Below are 16,419 nucleotides of genomic sequence, written 5' to 3' on the forward strand. Positions count from 1 at the left end.
AGGAAAATGGGGTTGAAAAACATATCCATCATAATCGAGGGGTGGTGTCGACTCAGTGGTCAAATGGCCAAATTCTGCTCCTAGATGTTATGGTTTGTCTCATCATAGAGATTGTCACCTGCCATTCTGTGTACACAAGGACTTCTCAGCCATGAATTTCATTAGAAAATCAGGCACCTATTATGTTTAATCCTTTATTTGTCAACAGCATTATGGCAAGAACATGTTTCCACTGCCTAATATTTCTGAAATGTGTTGAACCCCAAAAGATGCCAAGTTTCAGTTGGTTTTTGCTTTTTGTTCCAGTGAATATCCACACCCACATTCTTTTCTCAATGCCACCAAAACCAGATTATTTGATCCTTTTCCCAGCTCTTGATATTTGATTCTTGCTCTGTGCAAATTGGCAAATGCGTTTGTACTATTAAAAGTGCAATTTAACATGATTTAACATGATTTCCCATTCTTCCCTCCAACACCTTGATCTCAACAAATTGCCTTAACTTTAGTTGATGCTGCCATGATGCTTTTATCTTCCCACTTGCCTCCAAACAATAAGATTGTTGCGTACATAACCCCTGTAGGTGGAAAGATGTTCACAGAGTGTTCTTGCTTCTTCAAATAATAATTTATTTGAAGTACCAATTAAAGGAAAAGTTTGAACATTTGATTCCTTTAGTGAAATATGAATCAGAGTCAGAGTACTGTCAGTCTAATCCCATTAAAAGACTGATTCCTAAATTAATTTATTGTTGTGAACTATTTTTTGCATATCCTTGAAGGTGTTATATAAATTCATAATTGTGATTTGTTTCCCCATTCTTTTTATTGATTATATTTGGGTTGTGCTTCCAGAAAAGAATCAACATTATAAATCTACCATGCTGCTTTTGGAGTGTAACCTTCCATCGGTAAATTTAACGTGCTGTTCCCATAGCTGTAGTTGTTCATTCGTCATCCTGCAGTATAGTTTTGCCATAACTCAAGTATCTCTTTTTCTCTCTTGTCATGTAGATGAAAGTCTCTTCCAAACAAAATGGCAGGAACAGCGAGAATGAGAATGTCAGAGAAGCCAACAGTCCACAGAGGAGCAGCTCCCGAGACAAGCTTAGTGATGTAAGTATGTACTTCAAAAGAAACGATCTATAGTGAGTGCTCTGTGGCAGTGGCAGACTTTTGCACTTGTTTTGTGGAGGGATTTTTAAGTTAAGAATAGACATGAAATGTCATTTGGTGATATGGCCTGCTTTTAAGAATGACATGGGAGCTGTTGCAGTACTTAACAAGATTTTCCTTTCAAGAGAAGGCAAGATTTCTAAAGATTGATATGCAAAATGTTGATTGAAAATACCAGATTTACTGAATAATGAATGCGCAAAGCCAGGTTTGCATTGCTTGTGATGGTTAAGTCTGATGGCAAATTTCTCCTCCACTTTTTGACAGCACTGGTATATCGCATTTTTATTTCATACCCATGCTGCTTTTAAATGTTATGTGGCATTCATGGTTATATTGCAGGTACAATGTTGGTACTATTCTGTGATGGCTATTGCCTGTAAATATTTCCTGTTTCTCGTGTTTTTCAAGCATTCTATGTTCTGCTTCAAGGAAGGGAGCTGTTTTAGATATATTTGAAGGGCAGTCCTTAATTAATCCCAAAGTATAGACATATCACTTGTTGAATAGCATATAAATAATGTTTAAGGGCTACAGGAAGACTAGAAATGATTATTTATAGCAACAGTGTTGTGCTGTCAGCTGTGTTCACCAATTTATTATGAATAAGGAGATGTTGTACACGTAAACTTTCATTCTACATTACTTCCAGCAATATTCCATTGAAACATATCACTAAATATAACATGACAAGCTGATTTTTTTCAATCATAAATGACCACAATACTTGTCCTGATCAAAATGCCCATCTGACCCAGGGATGACCAATATATTCCTGAATGGATTTTGATTGGTCTATGGAACAGAATACCTTAACACAAATGCTCCACAAACTGAACATCTCCATTTGAGTGCCTACATTCAAACAAAGCATTGTTGCTTTTATTCATATTTATTAGGTTATGTCTTCCACACATTGCTTTTTTATTTAAAAATAAGAAATACCGCATCTCCTAAAATGCACTTATACATTTGGAGGACTCTCAGCATATTTCCACTTACCTGACGGCAGGAAAATACCACAACCTTCAGGAGCAGTCAATATCTCAAATTCGCTACTCAGTCCACAACAGAACAAGATATGAACAGTTCGTTCAACAGCATCCCCACTAAAGAGGTAAGAGTTGGTCAGACTAAGAAAGTCTAGGTGTAACATTCCTGGGAGTTTATAATTAGGAACACTTGGTTTAATGTACGAATGTAGCCTGGAATCATCCTTCAGTCAGCATGCTTGTGGTCAATTTCTTGGTAATATAGAAATGGTCTATTGTTAATAAATAATAAACAACATGAAAATACATCTTGATACACTTTGTGAACCAAAGGATATTCTAGTCTTGTTGGAATTTAGTTTTGGTGCACTCTAGGTGTCCATCGTATACAACCAGTCCTTTGGCATGTCCTTGCATCTGTGGGTTGGAATGTTTATTATTCATAATATATCACAAGCTATAATTGTGCATATCCACTACTGTCTTTTGTTTTAAACTTCTAATAGCTTTGAACCTTGCATAGCTGAACTATTGAAACCAAATTTCATTATCTCTGATTCTTCAAAACAAAAATTGTGTACATGCACTACTTTCACCCAGTGTGTTTTATAGAAGTTTATAATCAATAAAGTATGAACAACATCTGTACTCGGGTGAATCAAGCCACATTCAGGCCAAGCAAGTGCCAGGAAATGGTCACATCCAACAAGAAAGAATCTTTTCCATCTCACCTATATATTGAATGCCAGTACTATCTCTGAATCTCTCATCAACATCCAGGGGTTACCAATAACCAGAAACTGGTTGTTGTGGCTGCAGCAGCAGGTCAATGGCAAATAAGTCAACACCTATTTCTCTGGATCCTCTGCACTAACTGCAAGAAATATGTAAGGAGTGTGTTAGATTACCTCCCTGGTTGGGTGCAACTCCAATACCATTGAAGAAGCCTGACACCAGCCTGTTTGGTTATCACTCTAGCTATCTCCTGCAACATTCAAACCCTCCACTACAAACACACAGTAATAATGAGGCTGCTGCATACAAAATCCACTGCAGCAACTCACTCGGGTTCCTTTAAAAGCAGCTTCAAAATCTGTGACCTTTGTCCCCCAGAAGGATAAAGGGACCAGTTATGTTGGAACACCAGCATCTGAATCCAAGCCTCTTAGCACCCTGACTTAGAACTGTGTTGCTGTTCCTTCACTTCCTTTACTGACAAGTGCTGTGGGTTTACCTACACTTCAAGGATTGCAGCAATTCAAGAAAGCAACTTGCCACCACCTCATGGCAAATTAGGAATGTGCAACAAGTGCTGGCCTGATCCACAACACTCACATCCCATGAACTAATATAAGAAAAACTCACTTGTATTATTGTGAAGATTAGCTGGGGATTTGAAACTAGAGGGCATAATTTTAACATCAACGGAGAAAGTTTTAAAAGGAACCTGAGGGGCAACTTCTTCTCACAGTGGTTCATATGTGGAATGAATTATCAAAGGAACTGGTAGACGCCGGTACAGATACGACATTTAAAAGACATTTGGACAGGTACATGAATAGGAAAGGTTTAGAGGAATATGGACTAGGCAAATGGGACTAGTTTAGTTTGGGAAACCTAATCAACATGGATAGGTTAGACTGAAGGATCTGTTTCGGTGCTGAATGACTCTCTGCCCTTCATTGAGACTCAATCCTGGGCTCTTTGAAGCTGTATGACTCCTTGTTTGGGACCCTAAGATAAGAGGTCAGAGTGAAGCTCTCCTCTGTGTTTGAAATTAACAAAAAGGAGGCAGAAAGCTGCTCTTGTGAAGTGTGGCTAAGCTTCAGTATTACAATCTCCCTGAGTATTAAAGGAAATAATATTTGGGAGAGGTATGAAATTTCACAGTTTTGTGGTCATGGCAAATATTGAGTTGAGTCTGCAATTGCCTATTTGAATACAATGAGAGTATGACTATAAGGGAGGCTTATGGCTCACACAGACAAGGAGGGTGGTAAGTGCCTGGAGTGCACTGCCAGTAGAGATGGTAGAAGTAAATTCGTTAACAATGTTTAAGAGGCAACTTGACAGATATATGAATGGGCAGGGAGTAGATTGGATCAGTTACAGTGTGGAAACAGGCCCTTTGGCCCAACAAGTCCATACCGAAGCGCAAACCACCAGACACATTCCCCTACATTTACCCCTTCACCTAACACTATGGACAATTTAGCATGGCCAATTCACCTAACCTGCACATTTTTGGACTGTGGGAGGAAACTGGAGCACCAGGAGGAAACCCACGCAGATACTGGGAGAATGTGCAAACTCCACACAGTCAGTCGCTTGAGGCGGGAATTGAACCCGGGTCTATGGCGCTGTGAGGCAGCAGTGCTAACCCCTGTGCCACCACCGTGGACCATTTTGAGGCAAAATGTTTTTTTAAATTAACAAAACGTCATGTGTCAGCACAGGCTTGGTGGTCAGAGAACCTATTACTGTGTTGCATGCTTCATTTATTTTAAGATAAATGGGTAAATGCCTTGCTATAACTTTAATAATGTCTCCTATAATTTCTATCTGAAAGATGTTAAACTAGTTATCTTGTAGTTTCTGTCTCCATCCCTTTTGAAATAGAAGGAGTCACATTTGCTATCTTCAGTCTAATGGAACCTTCTCTGAATCAAGAGAGTTTTCTAAAATTAAAACTATGAACTATTTCAGTGAATATCTCTTTGAAGAGTTGAGGCTGAAATCCATCAGATCCCAGGAAATTCAGTCTGCAACTCCAACATTTTACTAAGTACCACTTCTCAAGAGATTATTTCTCCTAACTTACTCTTTACGTTCCATTCCCTGATTTATAGTTGCTTCTGTGATGTTAACTTATATCAGTCTTTATAGTGGGGAATGTAAAATACCTGTTCTGTTCATCTGCTGTATTGTCATTTTTCATTATTAGATCTCCAGAACTGAGGAAGAATAACCGGACCTGAAACGTTAACTCTAATTTCTCTTCACAGATGCTGCCAGATCTGAGCTTTTCCAGCACTTTGTGTTTTTGTTTCTTTTAACAAATCATACTGATTATGCATGGTTAGTCAGTGTCTCTCCTAGTGCAGATATAGTCTGTCTCTAAGAATTCTTTTGAATTTCCACCACCAGGGTTAGACTGACTGGCCTGTAAATTCTTGGTCTGCCACTTCTTTAATAATGAGATAGATTAGCAGTCCTCAGTGTCTGCCACCACTTATAAGGCCAGAGAGCATTTGAAAATTACTTTTAGGGCTTCTGATGTTATCTCCCTTGCCTCTTTCAAAACCCGAAGATCTTCTCATTTGGGCCTACTGACTTATCCACTTTTAACTCTGCTGAATACCCTAGTATCTCCTTTCTCTCTTTGTTAATTTCTTTTAATATTTTATCGTTCTCCATCCTGATGTCTATACCTATCTGTTAACCTAATTTGCCCATCACTTCAGCCAGCTCTGATTTCACATGATCAATGACCCACTCCTTTCTCTCTCAAAATGCATGTAAATTTCAGTCATGTTATGGTCACTGTTTACCTAGGTGTACCTTCATTATAAGATTTATTAATGAATACCACTTTGCTGCACAGCACCACAACTAGTGTAGCCTGGTCTTTGAATGGCTCCAGAACTCAGGATTCCAAGACATTATACCTGCAAATACTATGAAATCCTCATCTATGCTACTTTGTCCTTGCCAGTCTGTATGTATTTTAAAATCTCCCATGGTTATCCCCGTGCCTGTCTAACAAGCTTCCATTATTTCTTCCCATGTGCTTCCCTGTACTATGTGATTACTATTAGGGCCTTGTAGACCACTCATAAGTGACTTCCTGCCTTCTTCATTTCTCAACTCTGCACTAGGTGTTTCCATATCCTGGTTTTCTGAACTTAGGTCAGTCTTCTTGGTTGTGCTAATGTCATCATTAAAAATAGATCCATCCTTCCACCCTTTAACTTCCTGTTCTACCGAAATGTGCTGTACTCTTCAATTTTCAGGTCACAATCTATGTCATCCTGCTGTCATATCTCTCTGATGACTACCAAATAATACTTAATTATTTCTATTTGTGCTGTCAGTTCATTTGTTTTGAATGCTATGTGCATTTGGATGTTTAGTTGTATCCTTTTTCTTCCTTTTGTAACTTCTATTAGGTTTACACTCTGATTTGTACTCTCTATCCTTTTCTGTCACACTGTGTTTGTCATTTTCCATGTTGAGGCCATGTCTTTGCCATGTCTCTACTCTTTTACTTGAGACTTCTTCCCAGTTTTGACCCTTTGCCCTCTATTTAGTATAGAATTTTCTCTATATCCTGTTATACATTTCATAACACTGGCCCCAACATAGTTTGGATGGTGGGATTGGTACAGATCCCACATTCTCTGGTATTGGTGTCAGTGCCCCACAAACCTAAAGGCTGTTCTCCCACACTAGTCTCTGAGCTTCATGTCTTCAATATGATTTACTGTTTTCATTTGGCTCAGGTAGCAATTTATAGATTATGACCTTTTGAGGTCCTGCTTCTTAATTTAGTGCCCAACACCTCTCACTAACTGTGCAGAACCTCCTTTGTCCTGCCCATGTCATCAGTGCCTTATGTAACACAAAGACTGGTATCTTACCCGCCACTGTAAATTCCTTTCCAGTGCTGAGTAGATCTTCCAAACCCTGACACTGAGAAGGCAGCACATCTGTGTGGTCTGCTGGCCTTTGCTGCAGAGAATGGTGTCAATTACACTCACTATATTGCCTCTACATTCCTTTTTGAGGGCTTGAATGGCTTCCTGTAGCATGCCACCATGGTCAGTTAACTCATCTATCCTGCAGCCCTCATTCTCATCCAAACAAGCTGAAAGTACCTCAAATCTGTTGGACAGTTGCAAAGGCAGAGGTTCTGTGTTCCTGCCCAGTGGATCCCATTGTGTGCCTCACTTATACTCTCACTTTTTTGTTGTCCCTGATCACTGACCAAATCAGAAGACCCTATCTTGGGAGGTATGACTATCTCTTGGTACATAATATTCATGTAACATTCCACCTCCCTGATGCGTCACAGTGGCTGTAGTTCAACCTCCAGCTCATAACTCCAAACTGAAGTTGCTCAGGCTGATAACATTTCAGATCTGCTTTCCCTGGACCAGACTAATATCCTGGAACTCCCAAATGCCAGAACCATTACATGCCACATGTTGCCATCTTTAATGTGTTCTAATTAACGACTTTATTATTTAATTCAATATTATAATTACTTATTTTTTATTATTTTAATAGACTTACCATGAATTGGTACTTTATTTTAACAAGATAACTTCTGCATTCTGTTGTATTTCAAACTAGGTTAATTAGGTTTATGTGCACCGAACACGCAAGACTGATCAAACTCAATTAGAGAGAAATTGGTTAAACTGCTTCTTTAGCTAAGCCCAATTGTCATCCAGTGGACACTTAGATAAAACCCTGCATGAATTTGGGAACTTTAGATTTTAAGCTGTAGATTTAAATTAAATGCTACCAAACAAAATTAGATTTGTACAAATAAAACAAGACTTTCTTACCCACTCTCTGCCAACAGAATGTCTTTGCAGCTTAAGGGAAGATTGTTTTGAGAAGGATTTGAGTACTGTAGCAATATCAGTACTATTGAGAAGTATAAGAGCTGCAATTAAAAGATTTTGGTTACGACATGTGAGAGTAGTATCATGTTTTCAGGTAAGAGCTTTCTTCCTATGTCTCCAGTAGTAGTGTGCGAGGCCATAAAGCATTTCTGAGATATGGGCAAGATGGATCTTTCTAGAAAATTGAAAGTTGTTAAAGGCAAAAACAAATTGGCATTAAAGAAAACCTTGGATCTTGAAAATGGAGAGGAATTGTCAGCAGAGGAGATGGTGATCACTAAAATGAGCTCGATTCCTGATGAAGGGCTTTTGCCCGAAACGTCGATTTTCCTGCTCCTCGGATGCTGCCTGACCTGCTGTGTTTTTCCAGCACCACTCTAATCTAGACTCTGGTTTCCAGCATCTGCAATCCTTGTTTTGACCTACTAAAATGAGGAAGTCCGTGTAACTGTTAAAGGTATGAGACAGTGATAATAGACTGATAGAGCTGTACAGCATGGAAACAGACACTTCAGTCCAACTCATCCATGCTGACCAGATAGCCTACATTAATATCTTAAATTAATTTAGTCCCATGCTTTTTAAATGTTGTAACTGTACTAGCCTGCACAAGTTTCTCTGGCAGCTCATTCCCTATATGCACCATCCTTTGCATGAAAATATTAGACAATAGACAATAGGTATAGGAGTAGGCCATTCAGCCCTTCGAGCCTGCACCGCCATTCAATATGATCATGGCTGATCATCCTTAGGTCCCTTTTAAATCTCTTCCCTCTCATCTTAAATCTATAAACTCTGGTTTTCGACTCTGCTACCGTGGGGAAAAGACCTTGGCTAGTCACACTTTTTATGTCCTTCATGATTTTATAAACTTCTATAAGGTTACCCCTCAGTCTCCAATGCACCAGGGGAAATAGCCCCAAACTATTCAGCCTCTCCTACAGCTCAAATCCTTCAAACTGGCCACAGCCTTGTAAAACACAATTGCTGAACCCTTTCAAGTTTCACAATGTCCTACAGCCAGGAGACCAGAATTGAACAAAGTATTCCAAAAGTAGCCTAACCAATGTCCGGTAAACTGCTATCGTCAATGCACTGGCCAATAAAAGCAAGCATACCAAATACCGCCTTCACTATCCTGTCTACTTGATGTTCGAATTACAAGAGACATAAGGTTACAGTATCTTAGAAATTAAAGAAGTGATATTTAGTTTGATCCATTTTCAGTATGGAAATAAGGATGTAATGGTTCCACCATTGTGTTACAGGAAAGCTGGAAGTTAGAAATCAATGTGAAGTTACTGTATGTGATCAGTATAACCGTGGATAGAGTTGAAAAAGTGGAGGAGATTATTGCTCTGAAGGAAATGTATGCAAGGGAAAGATAGACCCCCTGGAGAACACACATTAAATGAAATAGGGAAGGAAATTTAAAGATGACTGAACAACTGAATCTCTCATGGAGCATTTAAGAGAAAACTGAATCCGAATAGGAACAGGAGTAGACCCTATTACTCTGGAACCTACTCCACCATTTCATAAGATCATAGTTAATCTGTATCAACTCTACTATCCTGCCCTATCCCAAAATCCTTTCCTTTCTTTAATGCCAAAACTGTCTTTCATACTGGAATATACTGATTAATTGAGTGTGCATTTTTTCCTGGAAAGGAGAGTTTAAAAGATTCACAATACTTTGAGTGAAGACATTTAGCTGTTCTAATTAGCCAATCCCTTACTCCAAAATTATGACTGTATAGTTCTAGAATCCCCAGCTAGGGTAAACAGTTTCTCACTAGTCTGCCAAGCTTCTTAAGAATTTTATATGTTTCAATTAGATCGCCACTCATTCTTGTAAAACAGAGAATATCGGGACATCCTATTTAATCTTATAGGATAACCCTCTTGTCTCTGAAATCAATTTAATGAACCTTAGTTACAATTCCTCAAAGGCAAGTATGCTTTTCCTTTGATAAGAGTAACAAAACAAAACAAAACATAGTATTCCTGTTGTAATCTCTCCAAAGCCCTGTATATTATAATAAGGTTTCCTCTCTGTAGGAAAAGCTAACATACTATTCGCCTTTCTAATTGCTTGCTGTACCTGTACACTAAACTTCTGTGGTGAAATGGCCAATGATGATTGAATATGTTCTCATGAAATGGTATCTTGTTTGAAAATACTCAATGAAAAATTAATTCAGTGGCATTTTTGAGGACATCTCTCCATAGACAACATTTCACTTACATCATCACAACTTGAGAATCTGGAATTAGAGCTGTAGAGAGAGAATGACCACCAGTGACATTGCAAGAATGTAAAGTTGACAGGAATTAGGATGTGCGAATAAACGTAACTTAATGTTCATCAAGGAAGGACCCTTTGATCACAGTCATTCATTGTTCACATGATGCATACTAGTAGGATGTTAAATGTTCTTTATTGTGCAGCTTGACCACACAGAACAGTACTAGATTCACATTTATTCATACTTGTTATCGTTAATTTATAGTTTAAGCAGTCAAACAGAATGGCTGACAGTTATTTCACTTCTAATTACAGATTTATTTAATAACAGTTTGCCATTTTACCATCAGCTGTGCCAGGCAGATTAATGTTCGAGTAGTCAAACATAGCAGGTTAAATGAGAGCTTTGTTAAAGCAAGGTGAATTTATGCAAATCCCAGACTGCAGGTTTGAGTATTCGCTTACTTGGCTGTGAAATATGCTTCTTAGCCAGAGCAGTCATGAAAATGTATCAACCTAACAAAATCCAATTGGACAGTTCATTTAGCTTTCAAATTAAAAACACTACCCTTCCTTTCAAATGTGGAATATTCTTGATGGGATTCAGAGTGAGCATAATGTATTGGTTATTAATGCTTTCGTTGTCACTTGTGAAGCAAGTAGCTATAAACGACCTCCAAAAATTATTTATTAAAAAACTCTGCTACAAACGAGATCTGGCAGATAAAAGCAGGACCTGGCTTGATGGTTTTGACAGCCAGCTAAAAAATTCTTTGTGCATGTAAAGAGTGAGAACTGTGTGTAGTAAACATTTCATGCTTTTAAAGACACGTGTCAATCTGATCCTCAATCAGACCATGTGGGTAGTGGGCAGCAAATATCTTGGGAAGCTGTTGGTGACGTTTTAGATATGCATCTCAAGGTTCAGATATCCTCTGCCAGTCATACCACACAAGATAGGGTTTTTAGTGTAAAAGTTAAAAATTGTCACTTGCTGTTCTGATGAGTCTCATCAACAGAATTTTTTCGGTAGACACCTGTAGGAAGGCAAGGATGGTCATCTTGAAAATCTGAATTTTAAAAACCTACATTAATTATTACAATAATTACATAAATAATAGTGTCATTGAATAAGAAAAGTGAAACCTTGTATGTTTACCATTTATGAATTTTATGAATAGAGTTGTAGAGTCATATAGTATGGAAACAGACCCTTTGGTCCAACCATGCTGACCATAAGCCCAAACTAAACAATCCCACCTGCCTGCACTTGGCCTATATCCCTCCAAACCTTTCCTATTCATGTCTTATCTAAAATTCTTGTTAACGTTGTAACTGCATCAGCATCCACCATCTGCTCAAGAAGTACATTCCACACAAACCACTCTGTAACATGTTGCCTCTCCTGTCCTTTTTAAATCTTCCTCCTCTTGCCTTAAAACTAAATCCCCCATTATAGGGAAAAGATGCCTGCCATTCACATTATCTGTATTCCTCATGAATGTTGAACATTTTATTTAGAATTGGAGAATGTATTAAACTGCAAAGCAATTCTAAAATCATCATTTTCACCATGTCACTCCTTTCAAAATTTATACGTTAAAATATTATATGTCTTAAACAGAATTTGTTTATTCTGCTGAAGACCATTGCACCCTTTCTCTCTCTTCTTCCAAATTCTCCAGATATGAATGTACTTCTCAATGCCAAAAAGCCATTTCATTTTGTGAACTTTTGAGTGTTATTACTCCTTTATATGGAGTTAGCAGATCCACGGCAATAATACTGCAGCAGATAGTATTTTCACTTTTAGACTTGAGCCAGTGTAAAACAAAGTATCAGCTGATCCTAATGGATCCGAAATGTACGTATCAAATGAGGATATGTTTAGCACCATGCCTACTGAAATTTGCAATCTGATTTTCCATTTTAAATATTTGTGAGATACTAAAAGACAGGTTGTACTTTTCAACAGTATTATAGAATGAGGGAATGCTCCCAAAATAGATGGGAAGAAATTTGGAAACCAGAACCTGGTACTGTATCTTGTCTTTATTGTGTGTAATTCAAAATCCGAGCATTCCTGTCTTTAGCAACAATGTTAGTGTCCCTGAATACCAAGACAGCTCAGTACCACCTTCTCAAAGGCAGTTACAGATGACCAATTATTGTTAGCTAGCCAGTGATGTGCATACCGCTTGATTGAATTAAAAATTTCTGTTAATCATTATTGATGTTTCTCTCATGCTCCACTACCTGCACAGCCTTTCTGACAGAGCCAAGTAGTCCACAATCAATAGATGAGATCCAATGTCCATTGTTCTAGCACCTCCAATTGAAATAGATGGTGGACTACTTGGCAAGTAACAGGTGAATTCATCATGAAATATATGCAAACTCAACAATGGTTGAGTGCAAAAGCAAAGCTGAAGTTTTGCAAATGCCATCTGCCAAAGGAGTCAAGGAGATGATCTTGTTTAACCACCACCTAAGGTCCCCATCTTCAGTGTGTTGCAAAGTTGATCCACTGAATTTGATATCAACAAGGAAGACAATGCAGCAAACAAAGAAATTGGAGTTTGGCAATGTCATGTAGGTGTTCAAGACCATTGCAACAGAGTTAGCCAACTTGCTTCAGTACAGCCAGACACTGACGTGAGATATATGGAAGATTGTTGAGATTCACACAAAAAAATCCATCTGCAGTTATTAATTAATCAAGCATCCTTTCCAAGTCATCGGTAAAGTAATTAAAAGACTAATCTGTAGTACCATTGAACATAGCTACTTGCAAGTAACCAGTTCCTTGGTGCCCAATTTGGGTCCCACCAGAACTAATCAGCTCCATGCTGGAACCACGACCTTGATCTAACTTTGGTCAGGATAGCTGTCCTCTAGTAGTGAAGGCAAAAGAATGTATTGTAACATTAGGGCATCTGTATGTGTTTGATTGAGAAGTACTCTAAGCCCAATCACCTTAAGCTGCTTCTTCGATGACTTTACTTCTCTTATAGTAGGATTGAGAATATATAGAACAATACAGCACAGTACAGGACCGTCATGTTGTGCCGACATGTGGAACCAATCTGAAGCCTATCTATCCCATACTATTCCATTTTCATCTATATGTTTATCCAATGACCATTTAAATGTCCTTAAAGTTGTCGAGTCTACTACTGTTGCAGGCAGTGTGTTTCATGCCCCTACTACTGAGTAAAGAAACTACCTCTGACATCTGTCCTATATCTATCACCCTTCAATTTAAAGCTATGTCACCTCATGCTAGCCATCATCATCTGAAGAAAAAGGTTCTTACTGTCCACCCTATCTAACCCTCTGATTATATGTCTCAATTAAGTTACCTCTCAATGTGCTCTCTAATAAAAACAGCTTCATGTCCCTCAGCCTTTCCTCATAAGACCTTCCTTCCCTATCAGACAACATCCTAGTAAGTATCCTCTGAACCCTTTCCAAAGCTTCCACATCCTTCCTATAATACAGTGACCAGAACTGTGTGCAATACTCCAAATGCAGCCACACCAGAGCTTTGTCCAGCTGCAGCATGACCTCGTGGCTCCGAAACTTAATCCCTCTACCAATAAAAGCTAACACACCATATGCCTCCTTTATAGCCCTATCAACCGGCATGGCAACTTTGAGGGATCAAATAGATATGGATACCAAGATCTATCTGCTCACTTACACTATCCAGAATCTTACCTTTAGTCCAGTACTCTGCATTCGTGTTGTTCCTTCCAAAATGAATCACCTCACACTTTTCTGCATTAAACTCCATTTGCCACCTCTCAGCCCAGCTCTGCAGCTTAGCTATGTCCCTCTGTAGCCTGCAACATCCTTCTTCACTGTCCACAACTCCACTAACATTAGTATCATCTGCAAATTTACTCACCCATCCTTCTACGCCCTCATCCACGTCATTTATAAAAATGACTAACTTGGTACGGTGGCACAGTGGTTAGCACTGCTGCCTCACAGCGCCAGAGACACTGGTTCAAATCGTGCATCAGGCGACTGACTGTGTGGAGTTTGCACATTCTCCCTGTGTCTGCATGGGTTTCCTCCCACAGTCCAAAGATGTGCAGGTCAGGTGAATTGGCTATGCTAAATTGCCCGTAGTGATAGGTGAAGGGGCAAATGTAGGGGTATCGGTGGGTTGCGCTTCAGTGGGTTGGTGTGGACTTGTTGGGCCGAAGGGCCTGTTTCCACACTGTAAGTAATCTAATCTAATCAAGCAGTGGCCCCAAAACAGATCCTTGTGATACACCACTCCAGCATGAACCTTTCCCATCAACCACCACCCTTTGTCATCTTTCAGCTAGCCAATTTCTGATCCAAACGGTTAGATCACGCTCAGTCTCATGCCTCCATATTTTCTGCAATAACCTACCGTGGGGAACCTTATCAAATGCCTTACTAAAATCTATATACACTACATCAACCGCTTTACCCTCATCCACCTGTTTGGTCACCACCTCAAAGAACTCATTAAGGTTTGTGAGGCACAACCTACCCTTTTCAAAACCATGTTGACTATCCCTCATGTTAATCCCTCTGCTAATTTAAACACGCAACACAGCAAAGATTCCAGCCCATGCTGTAATCTGTTAAAATTCGAGAGGCAAAGAACGATCCTAAAAGTCACTACTTAAAGTAAAAATTAACAACTTTATTCTTTAAGTCTGACAGAGAATATTAATTAACAACTATTTACAACTCCATTCTCTCAAACCTATCTTTTACTTCCCCCTCTACAATACTGGTCTGATTTTTTTAAAAATCCTGATTAAGATTTACAAAAAAAAACTTCTTTCAAAACCAGGTAACTTTCAGTACTTCTCTGTATTCCAGTCTTTTCTTCTTGGGGATTCTGCTTCACAGATCTTTGATAGACAAAGATACCTGTCAGAGAGCAGATCTTTCTGCAAGCAGTCTTGTTGGTGCTGGCTGCACGTTTGCCACACTGGTTAACTGATCAAAATGTCTGACATTTAAACCTCAAAACATCGAATCATTTCATTGGTTTGATGTCTTCCAAAATAGTCAAATTCGATTGGACTTTTGTATATGGGGCATCATTTAAACTGATAGGCCAAATGTTGAATTTGTTTTTGTGGTCTGGCAACACAACCCCAAATATGTGTTTCAACCCAAATGTTACTTATTTAAACACTTTATGCTAGCCAGAAATTTCAGCACACTTAAAGATACAGTACACACTTAATAACACTAATCAACTTATTCCTCTCTAGATGATTATAAATCCCATCTCTTATAACTTTTTCCAACACTTTACTCACAACCGAAGTAAGGCTCACTCATCTATAATTACCAGGGTTGTCTCTACTCCCCCTTCTTGAATAAGGGGACAGCATTTGCTATCCTCCAGTCTTCTGGTACTATTCTTGTAGACAATGACAACATAAAGATCAAAGCCAAAGGCCCTGCAATCTCCTCCCTGGCTTCCCAGAGAATCCTTGGGTAAATCTCATCCAGCCCAGCGAATTTACCTATTTTCACACTTTCCAGAATTGCTAACACCACCTCCTTATGAGCCTCAATCCCATCTAGTCTAGTAGCCTGTATCTCAGTATTCTCCTCGACAATGTAAATACTGATGAAACAATATTCATTTAGCACTTCCCCATCTCCTCACACTCCATGCAAAACTTCCCACACTATCCTTGATTGACCCTAATCTTTCTCTTGTCATTCTTTTATTCCTGATATACCTATAGAAAGCTTTAGAGTTTTCTTTGTCCTATCTGCCAATGTCTTCTCATGTCCCATCCTTACTCCTCTTAACTCTCAAGTGCCCTAACTGAGCCTTCGCATCTCATCCTAATATAAGCAGCCACCTTCCTCTTGACAAGATTCAACTTTTTAGTAAACCACAGCTCCCTTGCTCAACCACTTCCTCTCTGCCTACCAGGGACATACTTATCAAGGAGATGTAGTTGCTGTTCCTTGAATAAGCTCCACATTTCAATTGTGCCCATTTCCTGCAGTTTCCTTCCCCATTCTATGCATCCTAAATCTTGCCTAATCGCATCATAATTGTCCAGCAATAACTCTTGCCCTGCTGTGTACCCCTATCCATTTCCATCGCTAAAGTAAACATAACTGAATGTTGGTCACTATTACCTCCAAATCTGGCCAGGTTCACCACCTCGTACCAAATCCAATGTAGCCTCGCCCGTGTCAGGAAATCCTCCTGCACGCAATTGACCAAAATGGACCCATCTAAAGTACTCAAACTATAGTATATCCAGTCAATATTTGAAAAGTTGAAGTCCCCCATAACGATTATCCTGTTACTCTCGCTCTTATCCAGAATTATCTTTGCAATCCT

The 16,419-nt window shown here is 39.0% G+C and overlaps 1 protein-coding gene across 11 annotated transcripts in view; it reads left to right on the top strand.

Annotated features, from left to right (window-relative positions):
• fbrsl1 (fibrosin-like 1) overlaps positions 1-16,419 on the top strand; it is a 1,025,915-nt gene that overhangs the window by 487,714 nt on the left and 521,782 nt on the right. For all 11 annotated transcript variants that reach the window (XM_072587705.1, XM_072587709.1, XM_072587706.1 and 8 more), the window contains exon 3: positions 1,015-1,116. In XM_072587705.1, the coding sequence (XP_072443806.1) occupies positions 1,015-1,116 (102 nt within the window). The remainder of the gene's footprint in view (positions 1-1,014; positions 1,117-16,419) is intronic.

Source organism: Chiloscyllium punctatum, chromosome 17 (assembly GCF_047496795.1).
Source record: "Chiloscyllium punctatum isolate Juve2018m chromosome 17, sChiPun1.3, whole genome shotgun sequence".
Lineage (NCBI taxonomy): Eukaryota > Metazoa > Chordata > Chondrichthyes > Orectolobiformes > Hemiscylliidae > Chiloscyllium > Chiloscyllium punctatum.